The sequence below is a fragment of the Molossus molossus genome, unplaced genomic scaffold (genome assembly GCF_014108415.1).
Source record: "Molossus molossus isolate mMolMol1 unplaced genomic scaffold, mMolMol1.p scaffold_m16_p_28, whole genome shotgun sequence".
NCBI lineage: Eukaryota > Metazoa > Chordata > Mammalia > Chiroptera > Molossidae > Molossus > Molossus molossus.
The window spans coordinates 403976-423909 of record NW_023425364.1 but is presented as its reverse complement, the minus strand read 5'-3'; the positions used below and the strand labels follow the sequence as shown (position 1 = coordinate 423909).

At 56.8% G+C, this 19934-nt stretch overlaps 1 protein-coding gene across 1 annotated transcript in view; it reads left to right on the top strand.

Moving 5' to 3' along the window:
* The window catches only part of DRC3 (dynein regulatory complex subunit 3), a 55530-nt gene that overhangs the window by 13045 nt on the left and 22551 nt on the right, over positions 1–19934 (top strand). Inside the window, exons 4-7 of the mRNA XM_036278436.1 lie at positions 3839–3985; positions 13369–13488; positions 14064–14176; positions 15531–15705. Of these exons, the coding sequence (XP_036134329.1) occupies positions 3839–3985; positions 13369–13488; positions 14064–14176; positions 15531–15705 (555 nt within the window). The remainder of the gene's footprint in view (positions 1–3838; positions 3986–13368; positions 13489–14063; positions 14177–15530; positions 15706–19934) is intronic.

The following is a 19934-nucleotide window of genomic DNA, read 5'->3' as shown; positions in this document are numbered from 1 at the left end:
TGCTCCTCCATCCAGGCCAGTAAAACATTCTCCCTTTCTTATCCTGTGTGTGCCCTGGAGCAGCGCTTTTCGTTTCCTTCGCGACCTTTCCTTTGCTCCACAACTTGGCTGACTGTTTGGTGCAAAAGCCCTACCTTTGCCCTATTTCGGCCTTCAACGTCTTCTAACTGAGCTGAATCTTTTCAGTCTTTTGGTTTAAAGTGAGACTTTCTTTCGCTTGAACACTTAGAGGTCACTGTATTAATTGGCCTAATTTCCTTTGTTGTGTCGGGAATAGGGAGGCCCCGGGAGAGGGAGAGAGGTGAGGGAGCGGCCAGTCGGTAGAGCAGTCAGAACACACACCTCATTTATCTACTAAGTTCACTGTGTTTTATGGGTGTGGTTGGTGGCACCCCAAAGCAATGGCTATAGGAACATTAAAGATCACTGATTGTAAGCAACCATAACAAATATTACAATAATAATAATAATAATACCATTTGAAATATTGTGAGAATTACCAAAATGTGACACAGAGACATGAAGAGAGCAAATGCCATTGTAGAAATGGTGCCAATAGACATGCAATGTTGCCACAAACCTTCAGTTTGTGAAAAATGTAGTATCTGTAAAGCACAGTAAAACACAGTGCAATGAGATGCCATATACTTGTACTGATTATATGGTATAGGGAGCCCTGGCCAGTTTGGCTCAGCGGTTAGAGCGTCCACCCATGGACCAAAGAGTCAAGGGCATGTACCTCATTTGTGATTTGACCTCCAATTCGCGTGGGAGGCAACCAATTGCTGTATCTCTCTCACGTCGATCTTTCTCTCTCTCTCTCTTTCCCTCCCATTCTATCTGAAAATCAATGGGAAAATATCATCATTTAGAAGGTGACGATTTTATTTTATTTATTATTTTTTAAACTCATCTTTATTGTAGAATGTATTACAGATGTCCCCCCTTTTTTCCCATTGACCATCTCCTCCCCAATCCTGCCCCCTTCTTGCCTTTCCCACATTAGTGTCAGTGTCCATTGGTTATGCATATATGCATCGAAGTGCTTTGATTTATCTTATCCTGCCCTCCCTCCCCTCTTCCCTTTGAGGTTCATCAATCTAACAACTAATTTATACTTCTTAATTCCTTCACCTTTTTCACCCATGCCCCCGGCCCGTGCCCATCTGGCAAGCAACAAAATGTTCTCTGTATCTATGAGTCTGTTTCTGTTCTGCTTGCTCATTTTGTTTGTACATTCAATTGTTGATAGATATGTATTAATTTCCACTTTATTGTTTATATTTTTGTTCTCCTTCAAGAAGACCCTTTAACATTTCATATAATACTGGTTTGGTGATGATGAACTCCTTTTGCTTTTTCTTGTCTGGGAAACTCTAAATGACATTAATTCTAAATGACAGCTTTGCAGGATAGAGTAATCTTGGTTGTAGGTCATTGCTTTTCATCACCTTGAATATCTCTTGCCACTCCTTTCTGGCCTGCAAAGTTTCTTTTGAGAAATCAGGTGACAGTCTTACGAGATCTCCTTTGTAGGTTACAAACTGCTTTGCTCTTGCTGCTTTTAAGATTCTCTTTGTCTTTAATCTTTGGCATTTTGATGATAATGTGTCTTGGTGTGGACCTCTTTGGGTTCATCTTGTTTGGGACTCTGTGCTTCATGGACTTGTGTGTCTGTTTCCTTTGCCAATTAGGGAAGTTTTCTGTCATTATTGTTTCAAATTGTTTTTCAATTTCTTGTTCTCTCTCTTCTCCTTCTGGCACCCCTATGATGCGAATGTTGGCACACTTGAAGTTGTCTCAGAGGCTCCTTACACTATGCTTATTTTTTTGGATTCTTTTTTCTTTTTGCTGTTCTGATTGGGTGTTTTTTGCTTCCTTATATTCCAAATCAATGGTTTGCTTTTTGGCTTCACCTACTCTACTATTGAATCTCTGTACATTATTCTTTATTTCAGTTAATGCATCCTTCATTTCTGACTGGTCCTTTTTTATGTTGTTGATGTTCTCATTAAGTTCCTTGGAGGTCTCAAGTTCCTGGAAGGTCTCACTAAGTTCCTTGAATGTCTTACCAAGTTCCTTGAGCAACCTTATAACCAGTGTTTTGAACTCTGCATCTGTTAGGTTGCTTATCTCCATTTCACTTAGTTCTTTTCCTGGAGTTTTGTTCTTTTCTTTCATTTGGGACGTGTTTCTTTGTCTCCTCATTTTGGCTGCTTCCCTGTGATTGTTTCTATGTATTATGTAGCATTGCTATGTCTCCTAGGCTTCATAGGGTGGCCTGTTGTTGTAGGTGTCCTTTAGGGTCCAGTGGCACAGCCTTCCTGATCACCCTAACTGAGCCCTTGAGATGCACCCCTAGTGTGGACTGTAAATGCCAAGCTGTTGTAATTGAGTCTTGATTGCTGTTGGCTCATCAATGGGAGGGATTTACTGAAGCTGATCAGCTGCAAGGACTGGCTGTGCCCACTGACCACTGGCCTCTGACTACCTTGGAGGATCAGCTGTGCAGGGGCCCCCCACAAAGAGCAAGACTTACTTCAGCAGGGCTCTGGTACCCACTGAGTTCGCTCATTGAGTGTGTCACTTGAGGAGGTAGTTGGGTGGTGGTGCTTTGATGTGACCTGAAGCTGTCCACTGGGTGTGCTGGCTCTGGGGCCAGGTCAGCCACTGCCTGTGTTCTGTCCGGGGCCACCCGGCATAAGCTACAAAGTGATCTGCAGATGGCTGCTTCTTGTGCTGGGCTTGGAGGTGCCCAGGCAAAGCCAAGTTGTGAACCAAGGCTGGCTGCTTCTAGTGCCAGGCTTGGGGCCACTTAGTGAGAAGTATGGGGCTTACTGAGGCCAGATGCTGCTTGTTTGAGAGAATTTAGGAAAATCTAAAGCAGGAGTCAAGACAGGCCGATCCTATGGTTAAGCAACTGGCAGCAGCTTGGGTGGGCCTGAAATTTGGGTGGGGCTGGGCCTCAGGGAATCACCAGGGTGGGGCAACCAGTGTGAGCCAGGTTGCTGGAGTCCCGGATATGGTGTCCATCTGCCACCCCAGGGAAGGGCTCACCAAAGGAACATCAGCCTTTGCCAGCACATCTGTCCAGGAGAAAACCCCCTCTCCAGCCCTCCTCTCGAGGCCAAACAGCTCAATTCTTCCCTGTATGTCTCTGGTGCCCCTCAAGTTGCCTCCCCTCCGAGCTTAGAGGGAGCAAGTCCGTGCAAAGGCTTTTCAAAAGGAGCTGCCTGGTGCTCCAGCCGCCTCAGCCTCCCTGAGCCTCAGTTCCCACTGGTTTTACAGCCAGAAGTGATGGGGATTCTCTTCCTGGCACTGGAACCGTGAGCTGGGCGCCTGGTGTGGGACGGGGACTCCTCACTCCTCAGGGAGGACCTTCCCAGCCGTGGTGTCTCTCCTGATTTTTACCCGCCACACGTGGGTGTGGGACAAGCCCATTGGCGCTTCTACCAGTCTCCATGTGGCTGCTTCTTTATTTTTTTAAAACCTTATTTATTTATTTATCCTCACCCAAGGACATTTTTCCATTTTTTGTTCAGGTAGAGTGGTAGGGAGAGAAAGAGAGAGAGAGAGAGAGAGAGAGAGAGAGAGAAACATCGACATGAAAGGGACACATCGAGTGGCTGCCACCCGCACAACCAACTAGGGCCGGGGACAAACTGCAACCGAGGTACGTGCCCTTAGCGGGAACCAAACCCGGGTGTCTCGGGACTGCAGTCCGATGCTCTAACCACTGAGCAAAACCGGCCAGGGCTGTGGCTGCTTCTTCAATCTTGTAGTTGTAGGACTTCCATTCAGCAGCTGAGAACATGGATCTTCTCCCCCTCCTCCCCAGATCATCTACCTGCGGCGGTTCAAGGACCTGCGGGCGCTCAGCCTCTCTGGGAACCCCATCGCCGAAGCGGAGGATTACAAGATGTTCATCTGGGCCTACCTCCCTGACCTCGTGTACCTGGACTCCCGGCGCATCGACGACCACATGGCGAGTGTCTCCCTCTGGGTCTCCCGTCTCTCTGTGAGACGGTCTTCAGGTCCCCTGGTTTGGTGGGAAGGGACCTTGAGGTGGAGAGCACAGCCACCTCCTTCCTCCTCCTCTTGCCTGCCTCTGTCGGAGCAGTTCCAGCAGGTCTCTTGTGGTCCCTGGGCAGCGTTTGCTCACGGTGGCCAGGCTCCTTCCAGGGGCTGCCTCCAGGCCCCTCACAGCCAGTATGGGGATTTCTGCCGCCTTTCACCTGGGACATGCTCCTTTGTCTCCCCGTGTTGGCTGCTGCTCTGTGATTGTTTCTGTGTTGGGGACAGCTGCTGTGCCTCGCAGTCTTGGTACGGGGCCTCAGGCAGAAGGTGTCTTGGAAGGACCCAGTAGCTCACCTGTGCTAGGTGCTCCAGGAATGTCCTTTGGGTGGGTTATGTGCATGCCCCTGTTGTAGGTGAGTCTTGATTGCTGTTGGCTCATCCATTGGTGGGGTTGACGCTTGGTTGGCTGACTGTGAGGACTGCCCCTGACCACAGTGTATGGGGGCTGTGTGGGGCTGACCCGTGGTGTAGACTTCACCCCAGCAGGGTCTGGTGCCTGCCGAGATCCCCCTTTGGGGGACCTGCTGGTGGAACTAATGGGGTCAGGCTCTCGTGTGAGCTGAATCCCACCACCAGGTGTGTTGGTTCTGGGCATCTGGGAGGGACTCTGGTTCCATCAGTGTCGGGCGCTGCCTGTGTCAGGCCCTGGGCAGCCTTTCTGGAACTACAAGGGATCCCCAGTGTGTGGCTGCCTCTGCAGGCCTGGGTGTGTGTGGGAGGGGCCTGGCTTCAACCAGGGTCAGCTACCACCAGCCCAGAGCTCGGGGTGGGTCATCAAAAGACCAGAGCAGCCCTGGCCAGTTTGGCTCAGCGGTTAGAGCATCAGCCTGCGGTCCGGAGAGACCCGGGTTCGGTTCCTGCTAAGGGCACGTACTTCGGTTGCAGTTTGTCCCCGGCCCTGGTTGGTCGTGCGGGTGGCAGCCACTCGATGTGTCCCTTCATGTCGATGTTTCTCTCTCTCTCTCCCTTCCTCTCCCTCCCTCCCACTCTATCTGTACAAAAAATGGAAAAATATCCTCGGGTGAGGATAAAAAAAAGAAAAAGACCAGAGCAGCCCTGACCGGTTTGGCTCAGGGGTTAGAGCGTTGACCCGCAGACCAGAGAGTCCCGGGTTCGGTTCCTGCTAAGGGCACGTTTGGTTGCAGTTTGTCCCCGGCCCCAGTTGGGGTCGTGTGGGTGGCAACCACTCGATGTATCTCTCTCACTTCGATGTTTCTCTCTCGCTCTCTTCCTCCCTCTCTCCTTCCCGCTCTCTCTGAAGAGAATTGCAAAAATGTCCTCCGTGAGGATTTAAGAAGTAAATTAATAAAAAATAAAATAAAAGACCAGAGCACCTCGAGATCCACTCTGGTTGCCAGCAGCTGAGACCCAATCACAGAAGAGCCTCAGGTGGACCCCGAGTGTGTGAGGTGCTGGGTAGTGGTGGGGGGCCGTGGTAGGTGGTGTCCACTAGACTGACAGATTCAAACTTGAAACCAGTGCAGGGCTGAGGGCACTCAGCAAAAGCCTCGGGTACACCAGGCTGGTCACTACCCTCCAGGTGCCCGCTGACCTCTGCAGCAGGCGGGCCCCAGGGACTCGTCAGGACAAGGCCAACATAGTTCCCCAGGCCCTAAGAGACCAAGATGGGGCCCTGCGAAGGGAGGGCTCTCCTCAGGGACAGTGGCCCCCAAGGACCCGCCAGGGAAAGGTGGGACCTTCCTACAGCCACACAGCCGTCTCTCCCAGAGATTCCCTGGGAGTCTGCACCCACACAGCCGTCTCCCCCAGAGCCTTCCCTGGGAGTCTGCACCCACACAGCCGTCTCCCCCAGAGATTCCCTGGGAGTCTGCACCCACACAGCCGTCTCCCCCAGAGATTCCCTGGGAGTCTGCACCCACACAGCCGTCTCCCCCAGAGATTCCCTGGGAGTCTGCACCCACACAGCCGTCTCCCCCAGAGCCTTCCCTGGGAGTCTGCACTCACACAACCGTCTCCCCCAGATATTCCCTGGGAGGGTACCGAGGGCCCCAGCTCAGTAGGCAGCCACTGCAGTCAAGGGGGTAGGGCTAGCGGATCTCCTGGGTGGGGGCCGCCTCTGCCCCAGAGCCACACCCCTGGGTCTCTGACACCCCTGAGGTTGCCCTCAAGAGCCCTCCAAGGAAGCCTACACCATGGACCGCACCCCTCTCTGCCGTTTTGTGTCGTCTGAGCTCTAGGAGACAAAGTGCGAGGGTCAGCACGGAGCCAGGGTCACCCCTACTCTGTGTGACCCAGAAACCACTATGAGAAGCTGACTGTTGTGCACGTACCTGACAGGCCCTTGCATCGTGTCACCTTGTTTCACCGCAGGCTGTGAGTTGTGCTCTGCTATCACCCCAGCTGGTCCCTGGACAGCTGTCCGTGAGCCGGCTCACCAGGCTCTCATGGCCAGTGTAGTCGCGCTGGGACCTGGGCCCAGGAGTCGGGCCGCAGAGCCCATGTAGGGCTCACCAGTGAGGAGGGCCTTCCCCTGCCCGCTGCCTGGTCTGTCTGCTGCCTGGTCTGTTCACTGCCTGGTCTGTCCACTGCCTGGTCTGTCCACTCTATGTTCTGTCCGCTTCCTGGTCTGTCTACTGCCTGGTCTGTCCTCTGCCTGGTCTGTCCGCTGCCTGGTCTGTCTACTCTATGTTCTGTCCACTGCCTGGTCTGTCCTCTGCCTGGTCTGTCCGCTGCCTGGTCTGTCCGCTGCCTGGTCTGTCCACTCTATGTTCTGTCCACTGCCTGGTCTGTCCACTGCCTGGTCTGTCCACTGCCTGGTCTGTCCGCTGCCTGGTCTGTCCACTCTATGTTCTGTCCACTATATGTTCTGTCCGCTGCCTGGTCTGCCCATGGCCCACCTTCCCACGTCCCGTGTTACGAGCTGGTCCCCTTTCGTTTGCTTCATCTACTTTGCAGTGTGATCCGTCTGTGGGAGTTGTCACCACTGGTCTGTGAAGCTCTGGCAGCAGGACAGGATGTCCCTGTGTGCTGGGAGCCAGGGAAACGGAGGACAGTTGGACCTGCCCACTCCTCACCAGGAGCTGGTACCTTCCTGGAAGAAAGGGGCCTGTGTGGGAGACACTCTGAGTTGGTGTGCGGAGCACCCCCGAGGGCCCAGTGGAAGCGGGGTGGGGGCTGGACCACAGCCGTCCACACTGCTCCTCCTGGGCCTGGACCCTGGGCGGAGCCTGGAGCCCGAGCAGAGCCTGGACTCCGGCGGAGCCTGGCCCCCGGATGGACTGGCTGCTTTCCAGGTCGGCAGCTGTCTGCCGGCTTTCCACTCCTTGCACCACAGCACAGCCTCCCAGTGCACCACCCCACAGCCCTCCCCTCCGTTCTCCTGGGTCCTCGCAGCTCCCACACGGCAGGTGGCACAGCCCAGTGTCCCCTTGTGCCCCGAGGAAAGAAAGACTCCTTGCACAGTTCAGAGATTTTCCTAGAGGCCTCACGATAAGTAGCAAGTGAAAGCCAAGTTCTGAAAGCGCCTGTCCACATCACTGTCCCGGGCCAGCCACAGCCTGCCCGAGCCCCTGGCCTCTGGTGCTGCAGGGGTCAGGCAGCAGGATAACTGGGCCCAACCGCAGGCCAACCATGGGCCAGGAGCAGGTTGTCGGGGTGCCTCCCAGCTCCAAGGAGCTGCTTCTGTTTCATGAAGCCACTTGTAAGTGGAGAACCTAGGCTGTGCCTGAGAGCTGATGTCCCCTCAATCCAGCCCACGGCAAGGGCAGGGGCTGTGAGCTCGGGGCTCTGTGTGGGGAGGGGGACGGGCAGGAGGGGCACAGTCGGCGGGCTGTGGTGGGTTTGGAGCTCGTCCTATTGAAGACGGAGGCCCCAGGAAAATCCTGGGCAGTTTTTCGCAGAATTCATGCTGTGCTGAGAAGGTCCGGGATCTGGGGCCTGCCATGGGGCAGAGAGACTGGAGGGAGAGATGTGGCCGGGGCGGTGGGGGCCATGGTTCCTGGGGGCGGGGGTCTCACTCAGGCAGGGCTGTGGGGACAGAGATGACAGGAGGGGCTGGATACCAGAGATTTTTAAGAACGTAAACTTTCTTACTGAAGTGTGAGTCTGTAAGGAACAGAATATAAGCATACAGGTCAATGAACAGTGAGAGATCTTTAGAAGGATTTCAACTCGTGCAGTATGAGGCCCAGGCGAAGGCATAAGACTGGACTGACTCGGGCACAGACCTCACGTCCGGTTAAAGTTGGGACGGGCCTCAGCCAGCACCAGACAGCGGCAGGCCACCCAGGCGTTCATGGCACAGACCTAGGAAGCCCCTGCCTTCCCGCATGGAGCCAACACACTGGGAAGGGCGCAGACAATCAGATCTTCCCTCAGACCGGGAAATGCCAGGAGGCGAGAGTGTGGGCTGAGATGGATGCACAGGGCGGGTTGTTGGTCATGGGTGGCTTCCCCACGGAAGTGGATTTGAGGAGGGATCCACAGGACGGGCAGGAGTTGGCTGGGTGAAGGCTGAAGCAGAGCGCACGCAAAGGCCCCGGTTCTGGGGGCAGGCCGGTGGCTGGAGCTCGGAGCTGGAGGGAAGGCAGGGGGGGGGGCAGGCAGGACCTTGCAGGTCACAGCAGAAGCTTTGCATTGCCCTGTGCCCAAGAGGAAGCCATGCAGGTGAGCGGGAGACAGGTAAGGTCAGGTGCGCACTTAGCAGATTGCTCTAGTTGCTGGGGAGCAGTGACAGACTAGAGGGGGACAGGAGCACGGGGAGGCCAGCTAGGAGGCTGAGGCAGGGGCCCTGACCAGAGGATGTGGCAGGTTAGAGAGGCGACCAGGCGGTAGCACGGACAGGTTTGGGCGCAGCCTAGGTCTGAGGAGGAAGGGAGGGTTCGGGATGCTCCCAGGCCCTGGCTTGGGTGCTGGCGTGGGGGCTAACCTCAGCGGACTCTGGGAGGACAGAGGTCCACCATGGACAGGGTGAGTGGCCGTGCTCCTGAGGCGGCGAGGCACGAGGCAGTCAAAGCATGGTCCTGGCACTCGTGGGTGGGACCTGGGCTGCAGGTGGAGACCCGAGCGTTGTCAGAGGAAGAAGGACTTTGTACTTGAAGACTACACACCTGGGGTGTGTGGAGTGAGCCCTGAAGGGGGAGGTCCAAGGCCTAGAGACCCCGGCATTCCCTGGTGGGCACAGGGGGGAGGCGATGGGCGAGGGAAACCAGGAGGTGGCAAGGCACAGAGCCAGGGGCTGAGACCGTGGTGACCAAGCCCGTGACAGAAGTGACTCACTTTACCTCTCACATTGTGCCCATAAAAGAGCCACCACACCTGCCTTGGGGGGCACTGGCCGCATGGCCCCCCCCGGAGCTCCCACAGGTCTTCTGCCTGCCGGTGCTCCCGTCCTCTCCCTCTTGGTCCTTCCCTAACCTCCCCGAGACTCAGACCTTTGGAAAGGGCTGAGACTGCCCTGGCCGGTGGCTCTGTTGTTTGGAGTGTTGTCCTGTACACCAGAAGTTTGCGGGTTCAATTCCCAGTCAGGGTACATATCTCGGATGCATGCAGGAGGTGGCTGATCCATGTGTCTCTCGCACATCAATCTCTCTCTCTGTCTCTCTCTCTGTCTCTCTCTCTGTCTCTCTCTCTTTCTCATCAAAAAAACATATCCTTGCCCTAGCCGGTTTGGCTCAGCGGTAGAGTGTCGGCCTGTGGTCCAGAGGGACCCAGGTTCGGTTCCCACTAAGGGCATGTACCTCGGTTGCAGTTTGTCCCTGGCCCTGTTTGGGTCGTGTGGGAGGCAACCACTCGATGTGTCCCTTTCACGTTGATGTTTCTCTCTCTCTCTTTCCCTCACCACTCCATCTGAACAAAAAATGGAAAAATGTCCTCGGGTGAGGATAACAAAAAAACAAAAAAACAAACACATATCCTCAGACCCGTCTGGTGTGGCTCAGTGGTTGAGCGTCGACCCATGCACCAAGAGGTCACAGGTTTGATTCCCAGTCAGGGCACCTGCCCAGGTTGTGGGCCCGATCCCCAGTGAGGGGCATGCAGGAGGCGGCCAATCGATATTCTCTCTCATCGATGTTTCTGTCTCTCTCTCTCCCTTCCTCTCTCTTTAAAATCAATAATGGGGTGGGGAGGACACCTGAAAAGCAAACAAGCATTCTTGGGTGAGAGGCTGCTTCCCAGCCAGGGGCTGGCCCTACCTGACTGGTGGGACGGCCCATGTGTCAGGCCACCTCCAAGTTCTTGACTAGTGCGGGAAAGATTTCAGGACAGAGTCCAGGTGCGAGTGAGAGTAAGTCTATTCGAGCTTGGGGAGTGAGGCGAAGGAAGGGCCCCACAGCTGCTGCCCATGGCTCCCTGGTGCAGAGCTCGCCGGACCCTTGGAGCTCAGGGCAGAAGAAGCAGAGAGCAGGCCCAGGAGGAAGAGCTCACACTGGCTCCTTCGTCCTGGGGTTTCACCTGTTGTCTGCAGGCTGGAATTCTAGGGGCGGTCCCAGGGAAGGGTCTCAACAGGACATTGGTTAGCTTTCCAGGTGTGTAGTTCAGGGTGCTGGTTAGTTTCATCTCTATCTTGGATTAGTCTGGCTCTCATAGGTCTTTTGTTATTGATCTCCCTGACTAAGGTGATTTAAACCACCTGCACTCAGGTGTCCTGCGGTGGGGAGGACAGGTGTGAACCCTTCTCAGGTGTCCTGTGGTGAGGAGGACAGGTGTAGACCCCTCTCAGGTATCCTGCAGGAAGGAGGACAGGTGTGAACCCTCTCAGGTGTCCTGTAGGAAGGAGGACAGGTGTGAACCCCTCTCAGGTGTCCTGCAGGAAGGACAGGTGTGAACCCTCTCAGGTGTCCTGCAGGAAGGAAGACAGGTGTGAACCCCTCTCAGGTGTCCTGCAGAAAGGAGGACAGGTGTGAACCCCTCTCAGGTGTCCTGCAGAAAGGAGGACAGGTGTGAACCCCTCTCAGGTGTCCTGCGGGAGGGAGGACAGGTGTGAACCCCTCTCAGGTGTCCTGCAGGAAGGAGGACAGGTGTGAACCCTCTCAGGTGTCCTGCAGAAAGGAGGACAGGTGTGAACCCTCTCAGGTGTCCTGCGGGAGGGAGGACAGGTGTGAACCCCTCTCAGGTGTCCCTGCTAGGAAGGAGGACAGGTGTGAACCCTCTCAGTGTCCTGCGGGAAGGGAGGACAGGTGTGAACCCCTCTCAGGTGTCCTGCGGGAGGGAGGACAGGTGTGAACCCTCTCAGGTATCCTGCGGGAAGGAGGACAGGTGTGAACCCCTCTCAGGTGTCCTGCGGGAGGGAGGACAGGTGTGAACCCCTCTCAGGTGTCCTGCAGAAAGGAGGACAGGTGTGAACCCTCTCAGGTGTCCTGCGGGAAGGAGGACAGGTGTGAACCCCTCTCAGGTGTCCTGCGGGAAGGAGGACAGGTGTGAACCCCTCTCAGGTGTCCTGCGGGAAGGAGGACAGGTGTGAACCCCTCTCAGGTGTCCTGCGGGAAGGAGGACAGGTGTGAACCCCTCTCAGGTGTCCTGCGGGAAGGAGGACAGGTGTGAACCCTCTCAGGTGTCCTGCGGGAAGGAGGACAGGTGTGAACCCTCTCAGGTGTCCTGCGGGAGGGAGGACAGGTGTGAACCCCTCTCAGGTGTCCTGCGGGAAGGAGGACAGGTGTGAACCCTCTCAGGTGTCCTGCGGGAAGGAGGACAGGTGTGAACCCCTCTCAGGTGTCCTGCGGGAAGGAGGACAGGTGTGAACCCTCTCAGGTGTCCTGCGGGAAGGAGGACAGGTGTGAAGCCTCTCAGGTGTCCTGCGGGAAGGAGGACAGGTGTGAACCCCTCTCAGGTTGTCCGCGGGAAGGGGACAGGTGTGAACCCTCTCAGGTGTCCTGCGGGAAGGAGGACAGGTGTGAACCCTCTCAGGTGTCCGCGGGAGGAGGACAGGTGTGAACCCTCTCAGGTGTCCTGCGGGAGGAAGGACAGGTGTGAACCCTCTCAGGTGTCCTGCGGGAGGGAGGACAGGTGTGAACCCTCTCAGGTGTCCTGCGGGAGGGAGGACAGGTGTGAACCCTCTCAGGTGTCCTGCGGGAAGGAGGACAGGTGTGAACCCCTCTCAGGTGTCCTGCGGGAAGGAGGACAGGTGTGAACCCCTCCTCAGGTGTCCTGCGGAAGGAGGACAGTGTGAACCCTCTCAGGTGTCCTGCGGAGGAGGAGAGGTGTGAACCCCTCTCAGGTGTCCTGCGGGAAGGGAGGACGGTGGAACCCTCTCAGGTGTCCTGCGGGAGGAGGACAGGGTGAACCCCTCTCAGGTGTCCTGCGGGAAGGAGGACAGGGTGAACCCTCTCAGGTGTCCTGCGGAAAGGAGGACAGGTGTGGAACCCTCTCAGGTGTCCTGCGGGAAGGAGGACAGGTGTGAACCCTCTCAGGTGTCCTGCGGGAAGGAGGACAGGTGTGAAGCCTCTCAGTGTCCTGCGAAGGAGGACAGGTGAACCCTCTCAGGGTGGGTCCTTGTGGGAGGGATGACAGGTGTGACCCCTCTCAGGTGTCCTGCAGAAAGGAGGACAGGTGTGAACCCCTCTCAGGTGTCCTGCAGGAAGGAGGACAGGTGTGAACCCCTCTCAGGTGTCCTGCAGAAAGGAGGACAGGTGTGAACCCCTCTCAGGTGTCCTGCGGGAGGGAGGACAGGTGTGAACCCCTCTCAGGTGTCCTGCGGGAGGGAGGACAGGTGTGAACCCCTCTCAGGTGTCCTGCGGGAAGGAGGACAGGTGTGAACCCCTCTGAGGTGTCCTGCAGGAAGGAGGACAGGTGTGAACCCCTCTCAGGTGTCCTGCAGGAGGGAGGACCGGTGTGAACCCTCTCAGGTGTCCTGCAGGAAGGAGGACAGGTGTGAACCCTCTCAGGTGTCCTGCAGGAAGGAGGACAGGTGAACCCTCTCAGGTGTCCTGCAGGAAAGAGGACAGGTGTGAACCCCTCTCAGGTGTCCTGCAGGAAGGAGGACAGGTGTGAACCCTCCAGGTGTCCTGCAGGAAGGAGGACAGGTGTGAACCCTCTCAGGTGTCCTGCGGTGGGAAGGACAGGTGTGAACCCCTCTCAGGTGTCCTGCGGTGGGAAGGAAGGGTCCTGTTATTTACTAGCCAGCTGCCAGTTGCTCAGCTGTGTTTGGTTAGCCATTTGCCTGTTTCCTCATTCCGTTGCCAGGGTGTTTTCCTAGTTTCTCACTAACCTGTCTGGGGGCCCTGGGGAAGTCAGCGTTCTCATCTACCCTCTGCCCACACGGGAACACCTCGGGATGGCAGTGGCCGCGTCGCCCCGCTGACAGCGCCCCCTCCTCCCCTCCCTTCCCGTCAGAAAGCGCTGGCGGCCATGAAGCACCAGTACGGCATCGATGAGCTGAAGCACCGGGAGGCCCTGATGCAGGCCCAGCTGGAGGAGGAGCAGGCCCTGCGGCAGCAGCTGCAGGAGCACAAGGTACACAGGCCCAGCGAGCTGGCGCCCCTCCACCTGCTGCGCTCCAGACTGCTGGCCACAGGGCTGCCCGCAGACATCAGCAGGGCCCGGGCCCCTGAAACCTGCCTTTTGGTTGAAAACAGATGCTACGCAGCCGCCTCACTCTGATGAAACGCAGACTGCTCTTCCACAAGGCCTGACCCTGCCCCCGCCTTGCTGTGCCTGCCACCTGCCCCAGGGCCAGCTCACCTGCCCAGATGGCGCTCGCCTCACTCCTCCGCGGGCGGGAGCCTTGCTGGAACGGTGTCAGAGCAGCCTGCCTGGTCTCCACCCCTCCAGGAAGCTCCTCAGGCAGCCAGGGCATCCAAGTCCCTCTCCGGCAGGGCCCTGGGTTCACAGCTGAGCCCCCCTGCCACCCTGCCCACGGTGGCCACCCTCGCTCCAGCCAGACCAGGCCACGTGCGGGTGCCAGGCCGCAGCCGGCCCTCCCCACCTCGCTGTCCTCAGAGGGCCCGGTGCCCCCCCACCATTCCCACGCGTGGGCCGTGCAGGGCCCTGGTCCGCTGACCCCGCCGTGCTCTGACTGTCCCACACAGGCTGCATTTGTGGAGGGCCTGGACGGCTCCTTCCTGTTCGACAGCATGTACGCTGAGGACGTGGAGGGCAACAAGCTGGCCTTCCTTCACGGCGTGGGCGAGCTCCTCGAGGCATATCCTTCAAGTTCACGGCTGCCGCCTCCGGCAGAGCCTGGCCCATGACACCAGCCACCTGGGCAGACCCCTTACCACTCTGAGCCTCCATCCCCATCTCTCTGAGGCCCTGGAGGCAACACCTCCCTGTCAGAGCGATGGACCCAGAGCAGAGCAAAGCAGGGTCAGCTTAGCCGCCTGGGATGCAGTCTGGATCGCAGGGGACACACTGAAGGTGGCAGCGTGGCCCGGGCCTGTGTGCTTGCCCAGCCAGGCTGCTGGTGGGATCTGACGGGCGCAGGCGTCTGGGGCACCGGTTCTCAGCCTGGGCACACTCCCTGCCCCTGCCGCATGCTCCGCGGTACCAGGGCCTTCTCGCTGCCCCACTGAGCGGGCACTGCTGGGTACCCACGTTTCATAGCCAGGGAGCTCACCTTGGACAGGTTGGCTTGTCTGGATTCCCACGGTTAAGCTGGGACTCAAACCCTGTTCTGTGGAGCTAAGAGCCTGGACTCGTCCCCCACTGGCTGAGCCCACAGGATGAGGCCAGCACCTGCCATCCAGGCCATGCCCCAGGTGGTCAGTCCGTTGGCTTTGACTCTAAGTTAGGGGCTCAGGATGGAACTGAGGGGTCCTGACCTGCGACTGCACCAGGTCACAGAGTGGGTCCTGTTGAAAAAACTCACCTTAAACCCCAACATTCTGAAAGGAGCGGGGCAGGGGACAGCGGGGGCGGGGCTGAGCAGAAGGTGGAGGAGAACAGGGCGCTGGGCCAGACAGACAGGCTCCCATGGGCGCTGACCCCTGCCACGGGGCCACCGGGGCTGGCGTCCAGCTGGAGCCCTGCCTGACCTCAGGTGCTCCGATGGGCTCCATGCGGGGACTCCTGTCAGGCCCCACGGGCGGGGAGGAGCCCGAGGCCCAGGCAGGGGAAGAGCTTGCCGAGGCAAAGCAGCCGCAGAAGCAGGACTTGAATCTGGATCTCCCTGCTTCCAGCCAGAGGCCCCTACCTTCGCAGAAGCCCAGTGCACCCACACACCTGAAGACAGACCCTCTGCCAAGGTGCCCTCTAGACAACATGACAGAGACAAAACACATCGCATCGGGCTGGCTCCCCTGGGTGCCCAGACCCTCTCTGGCCCTCCAGGTCCCCCAGGAGTCTCTTCTGGGGGCCTGAGCATGTCTCTGCTCTGTAGTCTCCTCCCGTGGTCCCTGCCTCCTTCCCCAGGTCGTGTTCCTGAATCCCTCAGGCCAAGGGTGGAGATGCTCCTGTCATCACACTGTCCTCCAAATGTCAACAGCCTGCTCCCCGAGGGACCCACCCCCACCACAGTGCGCTCCAAACAGCTCCACACTTCCTTAACGGCCACTAACCTACAAGAACAAATTTGTCGTCATCTGCCTAAACATTTTCGAGTACGGGCTGAAACAGCAGGAGAAGCGGAAGGTGGAGCTGGACACCTTCAACGAGTGTGTGCAGGAGGCCATCCAGGAGAGCCAGCAGCAAGGCAAGGACTGGATTGCCAAGTTCGAGGAGAAGCACCTGATGGTAGGCCCTGGCCCCGCCCCTCCTGCCTTGGGCCCGACCCTGCGGGGCCTGGCCACCAGTGGGGCTTCAACCCCTGTCCCGCTGATGACTCCTGAGGCTCATGGTCCTCGTCCCCACTTGCCAGAGCTCACACGGCTCGTGGCTGAGCCAGGGTTCTGCCTTCCACTGGCCCCACCCACCACCGCTCCTCAGCCAGCCAGGGCTGAGCCCAGCCTGGGGCTTGTGGGTCTCCTTCACCCGAACCAGCTGGAGGTTCCAGGCAACATAATCACTACTGTTCAGTGGTGTTACTATTACCACTACTGCTATGGTGGTGGCTACTATGTTTTTTCCTTCAGTCATTCATTTAGCAGACATTTCCTGAGCCCAGTTCGGTGCCCACCCTGGGAGCTGGGGCCATACTGGATGTGGCTCCTGCCCTTGGGGGACCCCATCTGCTGAGGGGTGCAGACCCAGGCCCCCTCTCTTCCAGAAAGGTCAGCTAACCTGGACGGAAGCCAGGAAGCCTTGGGGGTTTCCAGGGGCACCTTAACTCAGGCTGAGGCTTATGGGACCTAGAAGAGTTATCCGGGTGGTGGAGGAGAGAAAGGGGTTCACCCAGGGGGTCCCCAGGGCTGGCAGGAGCAGCCAGCCCCAGGCCACTCAGTCAGCCCAGGCAGGGGCCACGTGTACTTGGTGGGAACTGATTCTTTACTTAGCATCACTTTTCCTTCTTCTTTGAACGGAAGGGAGAGGGTGAGGGAGACAGAAACATCGATGAGAGAGAACATCGACTGGCTGCCTCCTGCATGCCCCCCACTGGGAATCGGGCCCACAACCTGGGCCTGTGCCCTGACCTGGAATGGAACTGGCGACCTCTTGGTGCAGGGTCGATGCTCAACCACTGAGCCACACCAGCTGGGATACTTAGCATTACTTTTGAAAACCAATTCCTAACCTGCTCTGAGTCACGGACCTTCTGAGACTCTGGGAAAGCCATGGACCGTCTTTCTCCTCACAAGTCTGTCCCCACACCCCAAGCAGTGAGCACCTGCTGCGGTGCCCGTAGTACAGGGGCCCACCAGACGCTGCCGGTCTGGCGCTCAGGTTAGACTCCCCTGACCACGCGCACTCAGAGGCGGCGGGCCGGCACCAGGCGCCAGTGTGCTTCGGCCCTCCCAGCCCCATCCTCCACCCCGTGTCTCATGAGCCTCAGCAATGGGACCTACAGGACCGACATTGCGGGGAGGGGCATCATGGGTTCGACCAGAAGTTCGCACCTGCCAGCAGGGGAGAACATTCGGCCACCGGTGTCTTTTGTTTGGTCTTCACGGGGTTTAAAAAAATTGTTAACATCCTGCCGGCATTAAAAACGGGAGGATTTCACAGAAAAGTGTGGTTGCCCTCCTCTCTGGAGGCCGTGGTCACAGGGCCGGAGAGGCGGTGGTCCCCCTGGACAGACCACATCTCCAGTCCCCGAGGCCCTGTCCTCGCCTCCTCCCTGACATTTCTTATCTTTTTTTTTTTATCCTCACCTGAGGACATTTTTGCATTTATCTTCAGACAGAGTTGGAGGGAAAGAGAGAGGAAGAGAGAGAGAGAAACACTGGTGTGAGAGAGATACATCGAGTGGTTGCCACCCACATGACCCCAACTGGGGCTGGAGACAAACTGCAACCGAGGTACGTGCGGGAACCGAACCCAGGACTCTCTGGACCGTGGGCCGATGCTTTAACCACTGAGCCAAACTGGCAGGGCTCCCAGACATTTTTTAACTGGTCCTTGTAGCCACTGGACGTGGAACACCTAGATGTCAGCCCGCTGGTTCGTCCTGAAGCCCCAGGCGGGCCCGGCCCCCTCAGCAACTGATCCCCCTGGAAAAGCAGCAGGAGGGCCAGGCCCCAGGCAGTGCTGCACCCTGCTGCTCCGTGCCTGGTCCTAGTCCTGAGGTGCTGCTGTCAGGCTCCAGTCCCTGGAGCATGCCCGCTCCCCTGCTTCCTGGGCGCTGGTCCGCATGAGGGCACCCTAAAGGGCGGCCTGGATGGGCGGCTAACCTGAGCGCTCCTCTCGGCGCCTACACTACTAGTCCACAGGGACCTGACGACACATGGATGCCACCCAGGGGCACCTGGCACTGGTGTCTCAGTGTTCCCGGGTGCCCTCAGTGCTCAGCCACGTGGAGCCCACTGTTTGGAAGTCCACAAACCACAGGCCTAAGGCCCTCGTTCACTGCCTTGCCAAGACCTCTTGTGAGCTGGTCCTGCACCCCTCCCCCACCCACTAGACAGGGCCACAGAGCACCCTCCTGGTGCCCCACAGGGGGCTGCTCAGGTGGGCCCTCTCCTGGCCTCCATTTCCTCACAAGTGAAGTGAAGGTAACCACCCCACAAAACGTAGGGGGACCAGTGAGGTGGAGCAGGGCTGGGACTCAAGGCGGATGGTCTAAGTGTAGTGAGTCACTCCCGTCATTAGCAGGCACTGGAGGTGGATCGGTAACAGGAGGGTGAGCACAGACAGGGTATGCAAATGTGCACAGGGAAGCACAGTCAGCTCCAGCCTGTGTGTGCATGCCGTTGTGTGCATGCCTGGTGCGTGTACAGGTCTGTGCACACTGTGTGTGTATGTGTGTGTGTGCGTGTCTGCACATGTGTGTGCCCTTGTGCATGTGCTTGAATGTGTTTGCATGTGTGTGTATGTGAATGAGCTTGAATGTGTGTGCATGTGCAGGTCTGTGCATGCTGTGTGTGTGCCTGTGTCTGCACATGTGTAAGCACTTGTGCATGTGCTTGAATGTGTGTGCATGTGTCTCTGTGTGTGTGCATGTGCAGGTCTGTGCATGCTGTGTGTGTGTGTATGCATGGTGTGTGCACTTGTGCATGTGTTTGAATATGTGTGTGCATGTGCATGTGTCTTTGTGTGTGTGTGTATGCTTGAATGTGTGTACATGTTTCTGTGTGTGTGTGCAGGCACAGGTCTGTGCATGCTGTGTGTGTGTCTGCACATGTGTGTGCATTTTTGCATGTGCTTCAATATGTGTGCATGTGCTTGAATGTGTGTGCATGTGTCTCTTTGTGTGTGTATGTCCGCACATGTGTGTGCCCTTGTGCATGTGCTTGAATGTGTTTGCATGTGTCTGTGTGTGTGCATGTGCTTGAATGTGTTTGCATGAGTCTGTGCATGTGTGTGCAATTGTGCTGTGCTTGAATGTGTGTGCATGTGTCTGTGCGTGTGCACTTGTGCTGTGCTTGAATATGTGTGCATGTACATATGTGTCATGTGCAGGTCTGTGCAGGCTGTGCGCATGCACGTGTGTCTGCACTTGTGAATGTGCTTGAATGTGTGTGCATGTGATGAGCATAGCATACACTGTTCTACACTTTGCTATTTTATCTGTGTAGCTTAGAGAGACTTCTAAAACATGAGCTGCTTTATATTTTAATAGTTATAAAATATTGCCTGGCGTGGATGAGCCCTACTTTATTACTCCAGTCCCCACTGGCGCACACTTAGGTTTTTTCAAGTCTCTTACTCTTTCAGACAGTGTTGTAATGAGTCACTTGGTGCAAGTGTGACCTGTAGGATGGTGACCTGGAAGTAGCACTATGCATTGCTGCTCTTACTACTCGCTGTCCAGCTGCAGTCCCCCGCCCTGCCTGCGCCCTTCGCCTGCTCCCTCGGACCAGCGGCAGTGCTCTCCCTTCTGTGCTCATCTGCTCTGCTTGGTGTGTGTTTGTTTTCTCTTCAGGGGGGCGAGCGTCGCCTGTTTCACAAACATTTGTATTTCTTATCTGTGATCTATTCTCATCATACTGCGCCCTGACCTATGTTTCTATGTAGTGTTCTTCTCTCTTTCCCTCTTTCTTCCTCTTGTAAATATTACTCTGTAGAGACACTTGGTGAATTGAAAAATTAGCTCTGTGCCAACATTGTCCAGTTTGTTGTTTCTCTTACTATTTTGTCTGTGGTGTGTTCGCATTTCGAATATTAAACTTTCTTATGTGATAGACTCGGTCAATCTTTTCTTCTGGTTATACGCAGCAAGGACTTCACTCTGGGATTTATAAGAACGGGATGGAGCTGAGTAACCGGGACGTGCAGGTTTATTGAGGGAAATACCTGCTGGGCTGCCTCCAAGTAGAGCGCAGCAGCCAGTTGGCACAGACTAAGGGTTTTTAAACTTAGGGCTGGGGTGGGGGGCTGCCCCGCCGAGGAGTCGGTCGGCCTTGATGGTCGGGGCTGGGGTCTTTCTG